Source organism: Camelina sativa, chromosome 1 (genome assembly GCF_000633955.1).
Source record: "Camelina sativa cultivar DH55 chromosome 1, Cs, whole genome shotgun sequence".
Taxonomy (NCBI): domain Eukaryota; kingdom Viridiplantae; phylum Streptophyta; class Magnoliopsida; order Brassicales; family Brassicaceae; genus Camelina; species Camelina sativa.
The window spans coordinates 941964-962945 of NC_025685.1; the positions used below are offsets into that span (position 1 = coordinate 941964).

At 36.1% G+C, this 20982-nt stretch overlaps 5 protein-coding genes, 1 long non-coding RNA gene and 2 pseudogenes across 10 annotated transcripts in view; 3 read left to right on the plus strand and 5 right to left on the minus strand.

Moving 5' to 3' along the window:
• LOC104788290 (ELMO domain-containing protein A) lies at window positions 54–3113 on the plus strand. Of its 5 annotated transcripts, none has more exons than XM_019244087.1 (10): window positions 54–257; window positions 784–966; window positions 1058–1160; window positions 1249–1361; window positions 1863–1931; window positions 2035–2150; window positions 2236–2290; window positions 2433–2553; window positions 2646–2788; window positions 2890–3113. In XM_019244087.1, exons 2-10 carry the CDS (start codon window positions 802–804, stop codon window positions 2989–2991), a joined length of 987 nt encoding a protein of 328 aa, XP_019099632.1. In that variant the 5' UTR covers window positions 54–257; window positions 784–801; the 3' UTR covers window positions 2992–3113. The 5 variants fall into 5 exon arrangements, with proteins under 5 accessions (XP_019099632.1, XP_010512560.1, XP_010512490.1 ...); XM_010514258.2 differs by having other exon boundaries at window positions 54–230; window positions 817–966; XM_010514188.2 differs by having other exon boundaries at window positions 54–180.
• On the plus strand, window positions 3720–4883 carry LOC104788547. The gene is made up of 2 exons (XR_768381.2): window positions 3720–3902; window positions 4351–4883. It is a non-coding gene; the product is annotated as an uncharacterized LOC104788547 (long non-coding RNA).
• On the minus strand, window positions 5242–8313 carry LOC104788591 (annotated as a pseudogene).
• LOC104703216 (protein DETOXIFICATION 24-like) lies at window positions 8578–10016 on the minus strand. The gene is made up of 3 exons (XM_010419190.2): window positions 9820–10016; window positions 9193–9507; window positions 8578–9078 (listed from the first exon to the last, which is right to left on the minus strand). The coding sequence occupies exons 2-3, from the start codon at window positions 9466–9468 to the stop codon at window positions 8578–8580; spliced, it is 777 nt and encodes a 258-aa protein (XP_010417492.1). The 5' UTR covers window positions 9469–9507; window positions 9820–10016.
• LOC104788662 (probable S-sulfocysteine synthase, chloroplastic) lies at window positions 11197–13541 on the minus strand. Its single transcript, XM_010514471.2, has 10 exons — window positions 13149–13541; window positions 12926–13035; window positions 12771–12828; window positions 12416–12679; window positions 12141–12330; window positions 11997–12046; window positions 11847–11906; window positions 11671–11751; window positions 11413–11585; window positions 11197–11318 (listed from the first exon to the last, which is right to left on the minus strand). The coding sequence occupies exons 1-9, from the start codon at window positions 13479–13481 to the stop codon at window positions 11499–11501; spliced, it is 1233 nt and encodes a 410-aa protein (XP_010512773.1). The 5' UTR covers window positions 13482–13541; the 3' UTR covers window positions 11197–11318; window positions 11413–11498.
• Window positions 15310–18598, plus strand: LOC104788754 (probable inactive beta-glucosidase 25). The gene is made up of 13 exons (XM_010514570.2): window positions 15310–15499; window positions 16011–16080; window positions 16186–16241; window positions 16348–16423; window positions 16513–16590; window positions 16687–16774; window positions 16867–17122; window positions 17206–17327; window positions 17410–17627; window positions 17715–17749; window positions 17837–17939; window positions 18022–18130; window positions 18220–18598. The coding sequence occupies exons 1-13, from the start codon at window positions 15338–15340 to the stop codon at window positions 18434–18436; spliced, it is 1590 nt and encodes a 529-aa protein (XP_010512872.1). The 5' UTR covers window positions 15310–15337; the 3' UTR covers window positions 18437–18598.
• LOC104788857 lies at window positions 18710–20421 on the minus strand (annotated as a pseudogene).
• Window positions 20506–20982, minus strand: part of LOC104788950 (probable arabinosyltransferase ARAD1) — a 4426-nt gene continuing 3949 nt past the window's right edge. The window contains exon 4 of the mRNA XM_010514792.2: window positions 20506–20941. Within this exon, the coding sequence (XP_010513094.1) occupies window positions 20663–20941 (279 nt within the window). The 3' untranslated portion in view covers window positions 20506–20662. The remainder of the gene's footprint in view (window positions 20942–20982) is intronic.

The window sequence follows — 20982 nt, forward strand, 5'->3', positions numbered from 1 at the left end:
GTTGACCAACAAAAGAGAAATATAAAAATTAGTTAAAGCTTTTTAGATTAAGTAACGTTGTAAGAGAGAGAGAGAGAGAGAGAGAGAGAGAGAGATGGATTAATTAATCGAGAGATTTGGCGGCGACAGTTTCCTTTGGGTTTCAGATTTCGTGAGCTTATTCTTAGCTTTCTCTCGAAGGCAAAGCTCTCATCTTTCTTTTTTTGTTCACTCTCAGATCACGTTCCCTTGTAAGAGAATCGATCAAACCCAATTCGATAAATTTGTGTCTTGTTTATAACTTGTCTTAGTTTTTTGGATTTTGTAATGTTTCCTTGTGATTTGGTGTTAAAAAGAGACGAATCTGAGAAATTTGGGGACTTTAGATGCGATCCTGATTTGTGTCTGAGTCTATTCGTTCATCACCCAATTAGGGTTTGTTGTGGTGGAGCTCTGTTTGATGTTCTCAATTATTATTTTTTCACAAACGATTCAATGGTTGGTGTGACTTTAACGCAGATGCATCGGTTTGTAATTTGTTAGGTTGAAAAATATTCTATGTTTGTTTTCATTTCCGATGAAGCTTGTGTTAGGGTTGGTTTTGTCTAATTGATTTCTCTTTGCATGGATCTGTTCTGCGATCTTGTATAGATTTTAGGGTCTAGTGTGCCAAAAGATTGTAAGACTGGGCAAAATGAAAAGCTCTTGATTTTGATCTTTCTGCTGCATTATGCACAGTCTCAAATTTTCAATTTTTGTTTTGTTTGTTTGATTGATTATATCTCTGGTATTATTATTTTCCAGGGGCTTATTCGCTTGTATATGTTGTTTTACAAGATGGCATCTGCCACTCTGAGAAGGCGGCTTCATCATGGGGATGTAGATGGGAGGAAGTATGAACGTTATGATGCAACTGACTCTGATACTTTAAGTGAACCTTTGTTAGGAAATAGTAGTACTGATAATAGTAGAGATGGGTACAATGAGGTTAGTGCTTCATTGTGTGTTTGTTTTTAAATAGAGATGAGAAGAAGAACCCTTCTTATGTATTATTAATTATTTGTTGTGTGTCTATTAGGAACGTACTCTGGAGGATATTTGGGAAGAAGAACGGAAGAGACAGCAAGTGCACTGGACGTTGATCTTTTCTCAGTTGATTGCACAATGGGCTCAGTGGATAGGTATGGCTTTTGTTTTCTTGTTACCATCACTACTTCATTGTTTAAAAAGGGACATTATCCCATTACAACTTGTTTCTTGGTTTTGCAGCCAAAATTGTCTTTGGATCTGGCTCACTTTTTGGGAGGTTTCTTTTTCTGCCTACATTTGGTCAAACAGGTGCTGGTGGGAGGCTTTTGCCACCGCCTCTTAGTATGTTACAGGTAGTTCACAGGATCTACCTTATCTTTTGAACATTAGATACCAAAGGATATGTTCAAGAGGACTATAATTTATCAGCCTATACCATATCTCGCTGAAGCTCACATTCTCACATTAGGTTCTGTTCTTAGCATTGTTGAGGTACCTTTAGGAGTTTGTGTAAGCCTGCTTGTGTCACTGTATCTACACTGTCTCGTTTGCAAGACTAAAAAATACTTTATTGGCTTGTATTTGGAAGATGAATGGTAACTCTGGAAGACAAATAGATAAAAGAATTTAGAGAAGTTATCAGAGTGTGTTTCCGCTTGGTGCCTCTAAGTCTCTTACTTTTGTATGTGCTTATTAGAAGCCTACGTAGTAAAGTGATGACTTTCTCTTATGGTCTCTCTGTTTCTCAACTGCTTGGTTTTGTTGTTCCTTCAAAATTTTGTTTCCAGTTATCAATGGTCCATTGTCACTATCAATTTGTGATCACTGTACCGTATTCTATTACATTTTATTAGGAAGAAAGGCTGAGAAACATTAAGCGAAGAATTGAAATCCCATTTGATGGATCTCGAATGGAGCATCAAGTAAGTGTTCTCATGGACTCTCTCTCTGTTTGCTTGATTATCTCTATGTTAGTTCCGTATACGCAATGTTTTGTCGAAATTGAAGTGATGTCATGATTCACAGGATGCTCTTAGACAACTGTGGAGGCTAGCTTATCCACAGAGGGAACTACCACCTCTTAAATCTGAACTCTGGAAGGAGATGGGTTGGCAAGGAACAGACCCTTCAACAGATTTTCGGTACACAATGCTTTGGTCATGCAAATCTTCCTAATCTCTCTCTAGACAGTTTACTGATAACTGGTCTTTTTTTTTTTTTTTGTAGAGGTGGAGGATATATATCTCTGGAGAATCTAATATTCTTTGCAAAGACCTATCCGGTTTGTGATGCCATCTTTAGTTCACATCTACATATCTTTGAATTTTATCATGCCCCTTCATAAAAATGAATTTATACATAGGGGGATTATCTCTTCTGACTCGCTATGATCCTAACAAGATATAGTGATTTCGTTATGACAGGAATCTTTCCAGAGATTGTTACACAAACAAGATGGAACAAGAGCCGAATGGGAATATCCTTTTGCGGTGGCTGGCATCAATATCTCATTCATGTTGGCACAAATGCTAGATCTTCAATCAGGTGAAAACAAAGAAAGCAGCTTAGAAAAAAACTGATCAAAGCTTTCATATTTCCTATTTTCAAAATGTGTTTGTGTGTTTGTTTTTTGACAGGTAAACCATCAACAGTAGCCGGGATAAGGTTCATGGCATTTCTGGAAGAAGACGAAATGGCATTCGACAATCTTTACTGTATAGCTTTCCAAATGATGGATGCACAATGGCTTGCCAAACGAGCTTCTTACATGGAATTTAATGTATAAAAATGTCTTACACATGAACCAAGCTTTTTTTTTGGTTATGAATAATATTTTCGTGTCGGTTATGTGTTAACCGGAAATTAATGTGTTGGGTGCAGGACGTCCTGAAATCGACGAGGGCACAATTGGAACGTGAGCTGGCACTGGATGATGTTTCAAGCATCAGAGACTTGCCTGCTTTCAATCTTTTGTACAAATAAATACATTACTAATTATATTTTCTTACTTTCATTTTTTCCTATAATTTGTCTATCTGTATGACTTGTATTTAAATAAATAATTTGAGAAAAATTCAGTGCAATAAAATCATCATCATTAATTTTAGTGAAATTGCTCGGCAAATACATTTTTTTACTCGAGGAATATAACAATGTCAGCATATTAGGAGTAGGGTTTACAAACTAGAAATTGCATTCGATTTTTTTCTTTTCACTTTCGTTTTGATCCATCATTCTGTATTTACTCTTCTAATCTCTACTCTATTTGATTTTTGAATTTGAATTTTGAAGTTTCGTATAGAGAGAACCAAAATCAAAATACAATAGATGTAATTAAAAAAAATGATTTCCACGCGCTAAACTAATAATTACCCGATCAATTCAGTCAGAGAGGTGGCAATCACGCGCACACGCAATGCGCATAAAAGATTCTAGTCTATGTGGCCACCGTAACATCAGTGGGAACGTTGTAGAAAATAGTAAATTTGAACGTTACCAAACAGTAACTTTCTTTCGTTAATCTTTTCTTTTTATTCAGCCTAACGGTAACATCAGTGGGAACGTTGTAGAAAGTAATAAATTCGAACGTTACATAACAGTAACATTTTTTATTAATCTTTTCTTTTTATTCAGCCGAACGGTAACTTATGTGACCGTTGGAAATCATCTCTATATATAGAGGACAGACACCTACGTCTTCCTTCGTTCAGACATCAAGAGGTTCTTTCTTATTCTCAAATTTTTCATTTCTCAAATGTCCAAATAATACTCTCTGTTGTTAGAAAAAAAAACCTTTTGATATATGTTCTTCTACCAACAACTCAAGCTTATCTCTCTGATCTCCTCATTCCCCGACCGACTACCATAGAGACTCAGAGTCATCACCCTACAAGGTAACACCACGCCTTTGGTCCTTTAACCTTTTTCTTTTTTAAACGGCAATGTTTCCTACATCTTGCATTTATTTTTATAGGAATTGAGTTTTAAAGTGAAAATCTAAATCTCTGGCTCCGTTTATTTTTTTTTTCCTTTTTGGTTGAAGCTCTCATGGTTAGTTAATTTTGGTAGAATTGTTTTATTTTTGTCACTTCGAACTTATATTTAAATTATGCTCTGCTTCTTCATGTTTATTATATGTAGATAGAATATTTATTTTTGACATTTCTTGTTATCTTAGTATTTCTTCTAAAAAAAAGAATTAAGAATGGGCGTTCGTTAGCAAGTCTGAATGTGTTACTTCTTTTTTTTTTTGGCATAAGATTTTCATTTTTGGATTTAATGAGACGTGTATAATTCGTTAAATTTTTCTGAAGGGATTGTAATATTGATCTCGTTTTGCAGATGTTTATGAAGAACACAAATGCAAAAGGATTGTGTAGAGAAAAGGCCGAAATGGGACAAGTGGTCCGATCCGATCCCTCACATTCAAGATCCTTTGAGAAGTGCAGGCGGAGAAATGATGGAGACACGTTAAGGAACAGAGAATCTTGCGAACGTGCCATATGTTTTGGTTGAGTATTGGGTGTGTGTGACCAAATGCTTGTAATATTTAAGTGATGATTTAGATGGATGTGTGACGTATGTATGTGTGCATGGTAAAAGATGTGTAGGCATGGTGTCTGACGTATGCTTGTATAGATTAGATAAATGTGTAGGATGTGGATGTATGTTTGTATAGATTAGATGAATGTTTAGGATGTGGTTGCTTGTATAAATTAGATGAAAGTGTAGGATGTACGTGGATATGTATGCTTGTCGATGAATGTTTAGGATGTGGATTTGTACTCTTGTATAGTAGATGAATGTTTAGGATGTGGATGCTTGTATAAATTACATGAATGTTTAGGATGTGGATGTGCTTGGATGAATTAGATGAATTAGATGGATTTGCATGCTTGTATTGTAGATGAATGTTTAGGATGTGGATTATAAATTAGATGCATATTTAGCATGTGGATGCATAAATTAGATGAATGTGTATGTGGATGTTTAGGTGGATCTATTTTTTTTTTTTAAGGACAAAGAATGTGGAGGGTAATAAAACAAATTATCTGGCTTGTACATGATGAAGCATGCGGAGGTGGAATGTGACGGATGTGAATGTTTTTTATATATTTGCAATCCAGTAGTTTAATTTAATTTGTTCCTGTTCAATTTGTTTTCGCATCTTTTTATATATCGCCACACATTCACATCGCTAACGACTAAAAAATAAAACCTTTCACACTGATATCGAACAAATAATATACTTACCAAAACCAAGAAAAACACCGAATTTTGAAAGGTTCCCAACAACTTTGCGAATCATCTAATATTTTGTAGTCAAAGTTTAGTTAGTACGTACGTATGACATATAGACAGCCTTGTCTATACGTACGTAGACATGGTATTAGAAAGGGAAAAACTTCATCGAAACATACTCTCTCACCTTCTTCTTTTATGATGCGATTCGACTCTTCATTAGATGGCTTCAGGCTCCACACTTTCATGCGCTCACTTGTTCTTTTAACCTGTAAATATATAAATAATAATAATGGTTTTGACTATGTTACTTTGACAAGAAGTTCATTGTTTCAAGGAAGAACTAAATTCAATTTGCTTTTTACCTCTAATTCCCAGTCAGTTTTGTAAATGATATATCACTGTTTGGATCGCAATTCCAGCCAACATTCCAGACCATAGTCCCTACAATTCAAACATGTATGCATTAGTAGTTAACGTCTTAAAAATGAATGAATTATTAAACATGTAAAGATATTTGAAAGAAAAAAGGAATTAGTACCTTAACACCAAGATGGAAAACATAAGTAAGGAGAAGACCCAAAGGAACACCAACTGCATAATACGAAGCTAAGTTCACAACTGCCACTATACTTTGCATCCCTGCTCCAACAGCTACCCCTGTTTATATTTCAACCATTTGCACAGTCTATTACAATTTGATTCACTTCTAAAGTAAGTAGGATCCCTTCCTATAAACCATACATGGTTCACAAGTAGATATAAGAAGGTATAGAGATGTGTGACCTGATAGTATAGGTTGTATGCTATTGAGTAAGATTGAAACGGCAAGGATCACTGATAAATCACTCACTGCACCCGAAACCTCAGCGCTATTCGAAAACAAATAGGATAACTGACCACAAAAAGCTAAGCACAGAGCTGAGAATATCACTCCCATCAATATTGATACTGTGAGTATCCCTTTTATTGAAAACCTCACTGCATTTGCATCTCCTTTCCCCAGCTCGTTAGCCACCCGGACGCTACGAGTACATTTGTATAGAGGAGACATTATTTGTTATTTTAATCAATGCATAAATATTTCAAAACTGAAACGTGTTATAGTTATGACAGAGTATTACCAAGCTGCACCCAAGAAGCCAAGGCATATGTTGAGTTCCCATGTATATATGTATTGGCTGCAAAATTTTCAAGATGATTGAATTTTATTTATTTTTTAGACAAGCCTTTTTTGAAATTTAGGCTAACTAATGTATGCAATGAATAGGAAGGTTTTTTGACTTTTACCATATTGAGAAAGCAGAGATTGCTATTTTCGCATCTTTTGTGTACCCAGCCATTAAGACAAGGATGCTCATGTACCAATACTCTAAGCTGAACAAAAATTGTGAAGAAAAAAATAGATTGTTAGAGAACAAAAGTATAACATTGTAACATAACTTAATGCTAAACGAAATAACATAAATTTATACCAAAAAATAATATAATTACTCCATTGGAATCTTACTTCAAGCCTTGGAAATTATAGTATTCAAGTTGTTAAAAAATGCCAAAAATATGTAATTAATTTACCAGATCATGATGCCTGAAGAAACAGAGAGCTTGAGCATAGGAATTAGGTCAACAAAAGCAGCAGTACTAAAGCCGGTCCAAGTAAACGGACACCACCCACCAAAAATGTACACAAACTCGGCCAATACCATCGCCCACGAGCTCACATTAAGCCCGAGGAGAGCACCACCAATCCCCATTTCCATAACACTCACGCACAACCATGTGACTAGGAGGTCAATAGCCAAGGACAATGTTGAGAGAAAGCCTACGATAGCGTTCCTCATCTGTGCTTGGAGGTACATTTGTATAGTCATAGTGAAAATCAAGCTATAGACATACGGGATCATCCAAGGATAGATCTCGTCAATGGTCTTTGTGATCTCAACGTTCTGGCCTAATAGACGGAGAATGGGACCTGCAAAGACAATAAAGGGTAGGAATAAAGTGGTCACGGCCATGTCCACGATCCATGAACGTTGTAGATATATCCCCATTGTGTGGTATTGTTCTGCACCGTATGCTTGCCCACACAATGTCTCCGTTGCACTTGACATACCAGCCTATATATATTAACACCACAAAAGACTAAAAAAGACTATTTCCACTTTAATTAATGGACTCATTGTTCCCACACAAAAAAATCAAACTAAATCGAGATTAGGAGTTTTTAATACCATTAAACCGTAGAGAAAGCGGATGAATGTGCTTTGGAGGAGAGCGTACGCGGCTAGACCCAACTCAGAGGAGTGACCGATGAAGGCTTGAGCCACAATGATGCTCCCAAACGAGGTCATTCGGAACAAAGAAGAAGGTAATGCTATTCTCCATAATTTATTCACTTCACTCCAAACCTTCGTCTTCAGGTAGAGACTCTCCCTGTCATTGCTCTGACCCTTAACATCTGATCCAACACGTAGTAGCCTCTCCTCCATTTCTCCGTCAGTACTCATTTCAAATTGTTCTTTTGTTCTTCCGTTTATAACTCTAATCTGAAATTTTCATTCACAAAAAGAAAAGAAAATACACTTTAAAATAAAATAAAATAAACTTATAATCTTTCGAAAATGTTTAAAGTTAATTTTTTTGTACAATTCCAAACAGAATTTTAAATTTCTGCCAGTCTCTTTATGATTGAAGAAAATGACTACGTCAGCCAGGAGAAATTTATTGATCAAGAAACGAGCTAGCTAGTAATGTAGATTCATCAAAACATAATAAATCATATATACATACACACACATGCAATTTTGTTGTATATAATAACTACCGAATCTATGAAGTATAGAGTGATTAGTAGTTACCTTCGTTCAAGTGAAAAGACTGAAAGCGAAAACGACCAAAGAAGAAGAGCTACAGACAGAGAGGTCGGCGAAATCAACAAACAGAAAATGATAAAATGAAAGTTACCTGTTTCTTTTTTTAAGGAAAATATGTCAGAATGGAACCGAAACGTTTTGATATCTTATAATATACGCATCCATACATAGAAAACACGTGTAGGTTTAACGAATTATTATGTAGAATAAATAAACCTATGTTTGTGGTTTGTTTATATATATATTCATGTATGAAAGGGATGAAGAACTTGAATTTGTAGTTCTCTAGCTGTATTAGTTTTTAGATAAACACAAAATTAATGTCAAAAAAAAAATTATTCTTCTTAATAAAAATACACTATATATATATATATATACTAACCGTATGCACCGAATCTCTAACCCCCTGAAATAAAAAAAAATTCACATTAATATTGAAAATTCATAATGTTAATTATTCTTCTTTTCTTGGGTTGGGAGATCCNCCGGTCCAAGTAAACGGACACCACCCACCAAAAATGTACACAAACTCGGCCAATACCATCGCCCACGAGCTCACATTAAGCCCGAGGAGAGCACCACCAATCCCCATTTCCATAACACTCACGCACAACCATGTGACTAGGAGGTCAATAGCCAAGGACAATGTTGAGAGAAAGCCTACGATAGCGTTCCTCATCTGTGCTTGGAGGTACATTTGTATAGTCATAGTGAAAATCAAGCTATAGACATAAGGGATCATCCAAGGATAGATCTCGTCAATGGTCTTTGTGATCTCAACGTTCTGGCCTAATAGACGGAGAATGGGACCTGCAAAGACAATAAAGGGTAGGAATAAAGTGGTCACGGCCATGTCCACGATCCATGAACGTTGTAGATATATCCCCATTGTGTGGTATTGTTCTGCACCGTATGCTTGCCCACACAATGTCTCCGTTGCACTTGACATACCAGCCTATATATATTAACACCACAAAAGACTAAAAAAGACTATTTCCACTTTAATTAATGGACTCATTGTTCCCACACAAAAAAATCAAACTAAATCGAGATTAGGAGTTTTTAATACCATTAAACCGTAGAGAAAGCGGATGAATGTGCTTTGGAGGAGAGCGTACGCGGCTAGACCCAACTCAGAGGAGTGACCGATGAAGGCTTGAGCCACAATGATGCTCCCAAACGAGGTCATTCGGAACAAAGAAGAAGGTAATGCTATTCTCCATAATTTATTCACTTCACTCCAAACCTTCGTCTTCAGGTAGAGACTCTCCCTGTCATTGCTCTGACCCTTAACATCTGATCCAACACGTAGTAGCCTCTCCTCCATTTCTCCGTCAGTACTCATTTCAAATTGTTCTTTTGTTCTTCCGTTTATAACTCTAATCTGAAATTTTCATTCACAAAAAGAAAAGAAAATACACTTTAAAATAAAATAAAATAAACTTATAATCTTTCGAAAATGTTTAAAGTTAATTTTTTTGTACAATTCCAAACAGAATTTTAAATTTCTGCCAGTCTCTTTATGATTGAAGAAAATGACTACGTCAGCCAGGAGAAATTTATTGATCAAGAAACGAGCTAGCTAGTAATGTAGATTCATCAAAACATAATAAATCATATATACATACACACACATGCAATTTTGTTGTATATAATAACTACCGAATCTATGAAGTATAGAGTGATTAGTAGTTACCTTCGTTCAAGTGAAAAGACTGAAAGCGAAAACGACCAAAGAAGAAGAGCTACAGACAGAGAGGTCGGCGAAATCAACAAACAGAAAATGATAAAATGAAAGTTACCTGTTTCTTTTTTTAAGGAAAATATGTCAGAATGGAACCGAAACGTTTTGATATCTTATAATATACGCATCCATACATAGAAAACACGTGTAGGTTTAACGAATTATTATGTAGAATAAATAAACCTATGTTTGTGGTTTGTTTATATATATATTCATGTATGAAAGGGATGAAGAACTTGAATTTGTAGTTCTCTAGCTGTATTAGTTTTTAGATAAACACAAAATTAATGTCAAAAAAAAAATTATTCTTCTTAATAAAAATACACTATATATATATATATATACTAACCGTATGCACCGAATCTCTAACCCCCTGAAATAAAAAAAAATTCACATTAATATTGAAAATTCATAATGTTAATTATTCTTCTTTTCTTGGGTTGGGAGATCCAATTTTATTTTGTGGTCCAACCATGTCCATCTCATTTGTTCGTACGGCATGCAATGTAGACCGTTCAAATGATATGTGTTTGTTGTAAACACCGTTCGATCAATAGTTATTTCTTTTGCTCCGAAAACAGTTAAAAAAACGTGAAAACTTATTTTTATTATTTTTGTCTATTAGTCTAAGGCGTCTAGCTAGCTAGTAGCCTAGTAGCTAGTTCTTTTCAAACCACCTGAGCCTGAGGGTTCCGAACATGCTACGTTGCGTGACATGTGAGGATTAAAACCATCATGCCAATTGCCAACCTCTCAAGTCAAAGAGTCAAACATGCCGAGTTTGACAAAGGTGTACAAAGGTGTGGGGACCTGCAAAGACGCCACGTTATACAGACACGGAGATAGTAAGAAACACGTGTTCACATTTTGATCCAGTATCTTCCATGTGTAAGAAGTCTTGTCCCCTTCGAATGAGCTAGTGTCTCACTTTTTGGAAAATAAATGTTCAATAGAGCTCTCTTTTTTTTTGCCACCAATTATTTTGACTATTTTTATTCGACTTGAGAAATGGATCTTAGGTTAAGATGGGCCATTTGGACCATCAGCCCACAAGTAGACATCATAGTCACATACTAATTTATTTGTTTGTTCCCTAACTTATAAGAACTAGTATACTTTTTGTTTATCATCAAAGGCAAAATTTTTGAATTCTACCCTTTTTTTCACCACCACATAAGGCACACATACTTGTTTACCGATCGATTTCGTAGCTCGGTGAGTTCTCCAATCTTGGAGATCTCGATTCAAATCAGTTTTAGGGTTTAGATGAGTAAATTTATATCTATCCAACCATACACTTTTGTGACATATGAGTGAGAAGAAGAAGAATAGGGCAACAATGTCTCTAATTTTATATACATTCACAAAATCTTTGAAACAACTGTTTGATCTCGAGACATTTTTATCTCTCAATTTATGTGTGAGCTCTGACCTCACGGCATTCTCAAAACCTGTAGAGGTGTTAGCTTGTAAGATTACCGCAGCAAGAAGTTGAACTTTAGAGTCAAGAAGAAGAAGAGAAAAAAACAAACTTTGATTTTTTACCTCTCTTTTCGATATTGCAGAGAGAGAATTGTTGTTTACAATCTCCCAAAGAACCAAACTTGAGGGGGATTTTCTAATTGCTGCTACTAATATCTCATCTCTTGGATCTCTTTGTGGATGGAACTAAACAGAGCTGTTGTGATATACCGCTCGCCATGGCTCGGAAACAGAACCTGTTTTTTCCACAAAGTCTATTAAGAGCTAAAAAGAACCACCAACTGTGATTAACTAGAAAAATAAAATCTTGTGCTTTCTCACCGTGATAAGTTTTCCAGCATTCTCTGCTCTTTTAGCCAAGCTGATTGCTGCTACTGCAGCGGCTCCAGATGAAATCCCAACCTAACACGTATATAGATTCCGCAAAAAGTATTAACACAATGTTATGTATAGGATAAACGCGAGAACACAAGAAGAGGTTTGGTTTGTATATATACCAGCAATCCTTCCTCTAAAGCTAGTCTCCTGGCCATCTCAATCGCTTCCCCGTTGCTAACCTATTGTGTTTCTCGACACAATGTTTTGTTATGTTGTTTCAATAGATGTATCGTTTAAATTGTTGATTATGATGTGCAAGCAATGCTTACCTTAAACACTTCATCAAGTAATTTAACATCCAAGATTCCTGGCAAGTAACCTGAAAAAAATCATGTAGTAGAGTTTTGTAAGAAAAAACCAATTAAAAAAAGTATTGATTTTTGAAGAGATGAAGCCTTAAAATTGCTCCTTACCAGGATTGTCTCCAGAGATGACACTTCTTTCTGATGGTTCAACACCAACTACCTTAATATCCTTGTTCATCATCTTTAAGAAACTTCCAGTACCAGTTACAGTACCACCAGTAGCAATCCCGGCAACGAATATATCAACATTAACCATGGTATCTTCCCAGATTTCTGGTCCTGTAGTTTCAAAGTGGATCTTACCAAACAAAAACATCTTATCAGGTTAGGCCACACAACAAAGAATCTCAAACAAAAGAGTAAAAGCCTGGTAAGTTCTTTACCTTTGTATTAGCTGGATTGTCGAATTGCTGAAACATATATGCGTTCTTTGTCTTGTGAACAATCTCTTTGGCCTTATCCACTGCTCCTTTGAGACCCTTCTCTGGATTCGTAAGCACAATCTCTGCTCCCAGTGCACGTAAAAGCATCCTTCTTTCAACATTTATAGAAGCAGGCATTGTCACTATAAGCTTGTAACCTTTAGCTGCAGCCACAAAAGCAATCCCGAGGCCAGTGTTTCCGGTTGTTGGTTCTACTAACACAGTCTGCTTTGATGATACTATCCAATTAGCAAATCTACAATGTTGCAACACAGAACATCAAAATAACAAAAAAAAAAACAAGAATTGCAATCACCTTCCTAGGACTTATAGCTCCGCTGTCTTCTGCCTCGTTGATCATGCTCAGACCAATCCTGCAGTTAAGGAGTCAAGTATAAAGTCAAACTTTAATCTAAGAATGTTTCAATACACAAGATTGAATATAGAGAGGACGAAAGAATCAATTCTAACCTATCCTTGACGCTTCTACAGGGCTCCATTGATTCAAGCTTTGCAGCAATGTCAGCTAAACATCCATCAGTGACTCTATTGAGATACACCATTGGTGTGCTTCCAATCAACTACACAAACCACAAATCGAACTTCTAAATTATCAAACTTTATCACAAAATCTAATCTTTTTCATAAGAACTCATTAGCTTAGTAAGAAAAAAAGAATCTTTTTTGAACTTACTTGAGTGACATCTTCGGCAATGTTGACTGTTTCTGACTCGTCAATGTCTGACTCTTTGATTTCATCTTCAGCTACAACAGTAGTAGTGACAGGTGGAGGAGGAGGATGAGGTTTACGTTTGGTTTTGGATTTCGATTTCGTACCGGTCGAGGATTTCTCGGAGATAGCGCCGACGACGAAGGAAGAAGATATCGGAGTTCTGACCGAGAAAGATTCACGGTTAAAGGCAAAGAGTGAGGGTTTCGAAGAACTGAAACGGTGTAGTTTTGAGTTCACAATACAGAACGGATTCTGAGGAAGAAGAAGACGGAACGAAGGAGACGATAGTGCCATTGTTTCGTCGCCGGCGAGGTTTAAGGGATTAGGTTTCTGTTGTGTATTATTATTATTTTTATCAAAACAAAAAAACAAAAAAACAAAAAAACAAAAAAAAACAGATATAGAAGGTGACGAATCGGATAAAAGAACCAATTATAATTTGTTAAAAATACACTTTTTATATACTCTTTTTCAAAAATATCGTCCAGCCATTTTTTTTACTTTCTTTTAATATTTAATGACCATTTTACTTTTAAATAAAAAAATATTTTATTCAATAAAAAAATAAATTTTTCTGCTAAAAAAATTTCCGATATATTTTCTTGCTAAAAAGATTTCCCGCCAAAATATTTTGATAAAAAATTTCGACAAAATTTTTCGCCAAAAAATATTTACAAGGTGTTTAAAAGGTTTTAAACCTTATAAAACCTTTTAAACACCTTGTAAACGATTTTATAAGATTTTTAAAAGAGTTTTAAAAGTTAAAAGGTTTTAAAAGGTTTTTAAACGACTTTACAAGGTTTTTAAAATGTTTTTAAACACTTTAAACGCTTTTACAAGGTTTTTATAAAGTTTTTAAAAAGTTTTCAAAAAAAATTTAAAAAAGTTTTTAAAAGGTTTTAAACACCTTGTAAACGTTTTTACAAGGTTTTTATAAGGTTCTTAGGTTTTTTAAAGCGTTTACAAGGTTTTTAAAATGTATAAATTTCAAAAATTTGGCGGGAAAAATATGTTTTGGCGGAAAAAAAAAAAATTTTTGGCGGGAATTTTTTATTTTTAGCGGAAATTTTGTTTTGATTTTGGTGACTGTACATTCTTTGTTGTCATTCAAAAAAAGGGTAATTTGGTTATTTTGTACATAAAGAGGGATAGTTTTAAAAATGGTCAACATGAAGAGGTATTAAAAAAAGGGACATGGGAAAGGGAGTATTTTTGAAAATGAAAAAAACCCGAAAAATACGCCATCTATTTTTTTTTTGAAGTTTAATACCTGTAGTTATTAAATTGGAAAATTAATATCTGGTTTAATTTCAATTGTCCTTAATAACCATCGTTTAATTTTTTAAGGAAGATCGATGCTTACGACTTAACGAGTGTTAAATCTAATAACGGAATCGTAATCATGGTTAGAAGATTAACCCACGTGGTTAACACTCATTAAGTCGTAAGCATCGATCTTCTTTAAAAAATTAAACAATGGTTTTTAAGGACAATTGAAATTAAATCAGGTATTAAACTTCCAAATAAAAATAGATGGCGTATTTTTTTTGGTTTTTTCTTTTTTTTTAAATGTCTCTTTTTATTTAGACAAATATTTGTTTTTAAAAATAAAAAAAAATAAAGAATGACAAATATATTTCTTAATCTTATGTCGGTCCAAATAACTGTTATAAATAGTTAAAAGAAAAAACAAGCAATTTGTAAATGCAAAACATACAATTTTTTTTAAAAAAGTCATCACTCTTTATTTTATTTTCATGAAAATAAACCCTTTTTACATTGTAAAAATAATCCATTTAAAAGGTAAATAAACTCTTTTTCAAATAAATTTATATTTATTTTACTTCACAATTTGATTAGTGGAACCTTAACGTTGTTTCTTTCTTCTACCCAAATTATCAATTAGCTAACAAGACAAGGCTAAGCTAAGATATCGAAATTAAATGGTTAGATATCTAAGATAATATATTTTTTTAGATGTCACACTCACACATGTCGCACTCACCTTGCTTTTAATCTTCGTCTCGAAGTATCGATGAAACAAAAAAATAATCTTTTTAAAAATTCTTGTTTGTGATCTCTCTCTCTCTCTCTCTCGAGAGACTATAAATAATGGAACACGATGAGCACGTTAAGCATTTAAAAATACTATGGCATTCAAAGCTATTCTCTTTCTGGGTTTACTTCTCGCCGCCGTGATTGCTTCTCCGATCACCGTCAATGGTGGATCAGTGTGTCCTGAGAGTTCCACGTTTGGTCGAGGAAGCTTTCCCGATGGTTTCTTGTTCGGTGCTGCCACTTCTGCTTTCCAGGTATGTCTAATTTTGGATTTACAAGTCATAACATTGCTCATTCCTCCGGTTAACTAACTGAACTTTTTTTTATTCCGGCGAGCTTTAATCGCTCGTTGCCGGATATACATACACTCTCTAGTGATTGAATTGTTCCCAGTTAATCAGGATTTTTTTTCATATATATATATATAATCAGCTCTAGTAGCTTCGTAAGTACGATAAACGAAGTTTAAAATCCCAAATCCTGTTTAAGTGTAATCAAATTTGGTATCTTTAAGACTTTAGTGAAAGGGGAAAACTTGAAAGTTTTATCCTTTATCTATTTTAAAGACAGTTTACTTGTCATGAATTTTCGTCTAAGGTTAAGAAACTGAAGCTGTGTTGACCACATTCGTCAATTTCAAGTCTCTTGCTTTAATGATTTAGGCCTAAAGATTGTTTCTTTGTCAAGGGTTTATAGTCAGCCCTCTCTTGATGCTTCAGTTTCATGATTCTGATCAAACTTTGTTTCTAAATTTTGCTTGTATAGCATGAAGGTGCACCAGAAGAAGGAGGCCGAGGTTCAAGCATTTGGGACTCGTTTACTCTTAAACATTCAGGTTTTTTTCCCTCTTCTTCTAACTAGTCAGAAGATTATCAAATCGAGTCACTTGTTATGATTTTAGAACTCAATCTGGTCATGAGCATGTTATTTAAATATGCAGATAGGAACAATAACCTTGATGGCAGGCTGGGAGTTGATTTCTATCATCAGTATAAGGTATATATCTGTTCTACGAGCAGTCCCTTCTCCCTGAAGATGAGCTTAAGTGTGTAACTTAGCAAAGCTTTATCTAATCTTATCTACCTTTTTGAAAATGTTGCAGGAAGATGTTCAACTATTGAAAAAACTGAACATGGATGCCTTTAGGTTCTCTATTTCTTGGTCAAGGATATTTCCCCGTAAGACAAAATCAATTTCTTTGGTTAATGATTCTCTTGCAATTTGTTGCACTTCTCTATTAACTTTGTTGCTTCTTGAAAACTATCAGATGGGAAAAAGGACAAGGGAGTGAATGAAGCTGGAGTTAAATTCTACAATAATCTTATCAACGAGCTCACTGCAAATGGTTACTATACCTTCTGTCACGTTATCATTTCATATCAAATTTCCTTTTTTCCTTACATACGTTGCTTAAAATCGCACTCGTGATTGAGTTTTGCAGGTGTAAAGCCTATGGTTACATTGTTTCAGTGGGATGTACCTCAGGCTCTCGAAGATGAATATGGTGGTTTCTTGAGCGACCATATTTTGTAAGTCTGTTAAGCCAAGCACTGATCTGTTTCATATCAGTTCTTTCCCATCTTTTTGCAGTCACTTAATATCTTCTGAAACTTGTATATAGGGAGGACTTCCGGGAATTTGCGAAGTTTGCCTTCAACGAATATGGTGACAGAGTGAAGCATTGGGTTACTATAAACGAGCCTTATGAATTTAGTCGTGGTGGATATGAGACTGGAGAGAAAGCACCAGGAAGATGTTCTAAATATGTCAATGAGAAGTGTGTTGCTGGCAAGTCTGGACATGAAGTTTACACCGTTAGTCACAATCTGCTGTTGGCTCATGCCGAAGCTGTGGAAGAATTCAGGAAATGTGGAAAGGTATAATCTTTAGAACCTATATATATTATATGCGTTTGAATTTAATTTTGGTTGATCTAACCTATGGATTTCAATATAAATAGTGCAAAGGTGGGAAGATTGGAATTGTTCAAAGTCCAATGTGGTTCGAGCCTTATGATAAGAAATCCAGCTCAAATGCTCCAGAGGAGATAGTGAAGAGAGCAATGGACTTCACTCTAGGCTGGTGAGTAGTCTTCAAGAAATATTGTTTAAGCACTCTTGTTAGCTTAGCGTTCTGAGTGTGGAGTCTTGCTATTTGCTTGCAGGCATATGGAACCAATAACACATGGAGACTACCCTCAGATCATGAAAGATATTGTTGGTGCTCGATTACCATCGTTTACGCCTGAGCAGAAGGAGAAACTGAAGGGTTCTTACGATTTTGTTGGTATCAATTACTTCACTTCTGCGTTTGTTGCTCATGTGGACAATGTTGATCCAGAGAAACAGAGTTGGGAAGCTGATTTGGGCTTGCAGTTACATTGTATGTTCTAACTTCTAACCATTACAGTTTGCTTATTTCTGTGATAATACTTATCTTCCTCTCTAATCTTTTTTCGATTACTTGCAGCAAGTAACTCAGATGGGTTCAAGATTGGTTCTCAGGTATGGATATTGTCATTGACACAATATTTATCTTTGTTTTAAACGATTTGAGCTTTTCCTAAGTCTCTTTCTTATGTAATGCTTCAGCCGGCAAGTGCAAAGTATCCAGTTTGCGCAGACGGGCTAAGAAAAGTTTTGAAATACATCAAAGAGAACTATAATGACCCAGAAATCATAGTCACTGGAAACGGTAAGTCATTGGCCTTGTTACTCTCTGCTTAAAATCTCACTCAGACCTCCTAAGCAAGAAAAAAAGTTCATTGCATTTGCAGGGTATAAGGAGACGCTTGAAGAGAAAGATGTACTTCCTGATGCACTCAGTGATAGTAACAGGAAGTATTATCATATGAGACATCTCATGGCTTTACTCGGAGCAGTCTGGTGAGTTACATTTCACGGTTCCAAAAAGACTCTGTTTCTGACTCTCTAGTTGGAGGATTTGGTGATATAACTTTTTTTTGCGTATGCAGCGAGGACAAGGTTAATGTTAAAGGTTACTTTGTGTGGTCACTTGTGGATGGACTAGAGTGGGAAGAGGGATACAAGACGAGGTCTGGACTGTACTATGTAGACTATGGACACAATTTGGGACGGCATGAGAAACAATCTGCCAAGTGTCTCTCCAAGCTCCTTGAGAAAGTCACGATTGAGTCAAAGATCGAGTCGGAATCAAGGAAAGAGTTGTGAATGATAGGAGAATAAGTAACCTTTTCATGACTCTGCTTAACCGAGCATCAAATGTAATGTTTGTTTTTATATTATAAAGAGTTTAAGCCCGACGATCTATGTAGTTTATATAATAATAAAGAAGGAACTTGTTTCTTAATGATCAAGTCATCCGTTTAGTAACATGGCTGAGTAATAAACATTTGACATTTTAAGTCATCTATTTCTACTGTAAATTTTTGACAGTTGGAACTGAAACTAGATTCATTACATTTTGTATATATCTGATAGAACATGAATCTCTGTTTTCTCTCATGTCCAGAATCCAGAATCCTTTCGTGTCTCTTCCATATATCTCCTTAGCTACCTCAGAATTTGAAATCTTTCTTCTTCTTCCCTTCCTTATCATGCATTTTCCTCTTCCTAGTGTTCTGCTGCACGTGCTCCACGACCATGTCACTCAAGTCCACTGGCTTATTGCGCAATTTCTCCTCTTCTCTTGCCTCCTCATACTTGGCAGGTAAAACATTTTCCATAGCATCCAGCTCTTCTGGCTGTAAACTGATATCCACTCTGTCTGTCTTCTGCCCTCTCAGCAAATCAACCCTTTTGGCTCCCGTCTTGTCTTGAGTACCAGACTTAAAAACGTACGTGTGTGAGGTTCCCAACACTGGTCCACGAGCAACACTCTCACCCTTTTCTTCCAGAACCTGGTACAGAGGCCTATCGGGTTCCTTTCTCTGATCCTTACGAAGTTCAATTGCATCCGGTGTCTCAATACCAGTAGGAGTGCTCGACAATGTATCAACAGATTCGGTGCCGTCTGCTAGTTCCTCTTCATCCATCTCCTCTTCTTGTTCCTCTTCTTCCTCCTCTTCTTCCTCTAGATCACCCCAGTGCTTGCTCTTATCAATAGGCTCCTCCTCATAGTTAGGTTGATCTTGTTGATTGACACCAAAGACATCTCCATACAATGGACGCCCAGATTCATCAACAGGAGGATGATAACCAAAGCTAGCTCCAAGTGGAATAGGGGCATTCAAACCATATCTCTGCATATTAATTAGCCAAGGGGGAGGGGCGCCTTCAGGCATACCAAGAGCTTCTTTTAAATCATGTGATAAAAGCCCTGGCTTCATCATCTCCCTCAGTTTAACCTCATCAAATTCTTTCCCTTCAAAATACAAATCGCCTAAAGCTGACAGCTGCTTAGGCTTTGTTTGGTATTTGAAAAATGCATCATGGAGGACCTGGTAGTCAATGTCCATTTTTCCCATCTTTGGTTGCATTCGCTCCCGTTGCTTTTGCTTCAACTTTTTACCATCTTCTTTCTCAATGTAAGCCTGTCTAATTTTCTCGATTCCGGTTGCAGCGATGAAATCAGGAAGATGAAATGGTTGTTGCTTCTCAATACCACGCTTTCCCTGCAAATATTTCCTCTTCTGGGACCAATGTCTTGGAACAGGAACTGTATTCCGATAAGACTTCAAGAACACCAACAACTTTGGATCTGCTGAAGTAGCGTCCCAGACCTCAACGACATCAGGCCTAGCGGAAACTTGCTTCAGCTCAGCAATCTTCATCCTCCGTTGAAGCTTTTTCTTCTTGTTAGAGATGCCTTTCTTTCTGAGGTGGTTATCCTGCTCTTCCTCGTCCGAGTCGTCTGAGTCTGAGTTAACCTTCTTCTTTACATCCTCAGACTCATCCTTCTTACCGTCTTCCTCAGAGACAAGGGTTTCCCGGAAGTTGAACTTCTCAAAGATCTCCTTAAACTCATCGTTAAAACCATCATCAAATTCAGCCTTCTCTGGAACATACTCTATCACAATCTCCTCAGAAACCTGTTGCTGCGGATCCGCATTCTCCTTGTTCTTCTTCTGCTTCCTCCTGCGGCGGCGACGGTCGCTCTCGCCAGATTTCTTCGAGGAAACGATGGTGTTGCCGTTGGTAACAACGCTATTCTCGTGTGCGACGGTTGAATCGGCGGTCATATTGGGGCCAAGTATCAAGAAACGGTGATGCTAAAGAGAGAGAGAATGCGCGCGGATCATAATGTTACAACTCTTATATATACAAAAGATTTCCTAAACTGAGATAATGCAAATGTAGATTATATATTTAGATAAATGTAAATATTCTAAAACTATATATATTGGTAATTAACATATTCTTGGGGTTTGTCATCTCCCGTTCTCCATATCCCAATAATATCTAAAATCAAATTCCCAAAATCTCATTAGGGAAACCCTAAAAAGGCCTTTTAAACCTTTGAAACCTATGAACCTTCATCTTCACCAAAGGGGCTTTCCTCGCAACAGCTTTCCAAATCATCTGAACTGCATCATCTCCGCTGTTATCCTTGGACGGGAAACGCAAATCGAAATACTTCTCAACTTCCTTCAACCGTTTCCACATCTTATTATACTCTTCTCTACCAATGCTCCTCACAAGACCCATCAGAAACCCTTTCTTTAAAGCGTCGGATGATCGGACAAAGAGACAGAACTCGTTGTAGTTGAGAACATCCTCGTATGGTAACTCAATGTCGTCGCTGATAATCACGGGAA

Coding starts and splice junctions, on each gene's coding strand:
- LOC104788662 (XM_010514471.2), bottom strand. CDS start 13,481: ATGGCACTATCGTCTCCTTCGTTCCGTCTTCTTCTTCCTCAGAATCCG. Junction 13,036..13,148: donor TTGCCGAAGATGTCACTCAA/GTAAGTTCAAAA, acceptor TGGTTTGTGTAG/TTGATTGGAAGCACACCAAT. Junction 12,829..12,925: donor TGTAGAAGCGTCAAGGATAG/GTTAGAATTGAT, acceptor CCTTAACTGCAG/GATTGGTCTGAGCATGATCA.
- LOC104788754 (XM_010514570.2), top strand. CDS start 15,338: ATGGCATTCAAAGCTATTCTCTTTCTGGGTTTACTTCTCGCCGCCGTG. Junction 16,242..16,347: donor ATTTCTATCATCAGTATAAG/GTATATATCTGT, acceptor AAAATGTTGCAG/GAAGATGTTCAACTATTGAA. Junction 18,131..18,219: donor GCTTTACTCGGAGCAGTCTG/GTGAGTTACATT, acceptor TTGCGTATGCAG/CGAGGACAAGGTTAATGTTA.
- LOC104788290 (XM_010514065.2), top strand. CDS start 307: ATGTTTCCTTGTGATTTGGTGTTAAAAAGAGACGAATCTGAGAAATTT. Junction 1,362..1,862: donor CGCCTCTTAGTATGTTACAG/GTAGTTCACAGG, acceptor ACATTTTATTAG/GAAGAAAGGCTGAGAAACAT. Junction 2,789..2,889: donor CTTCTTACATGGAATTTAAT/GTATAAAAATGT, acceptor TGTTGGGTGCAG/GACGTCCTGAAATCGACGAG.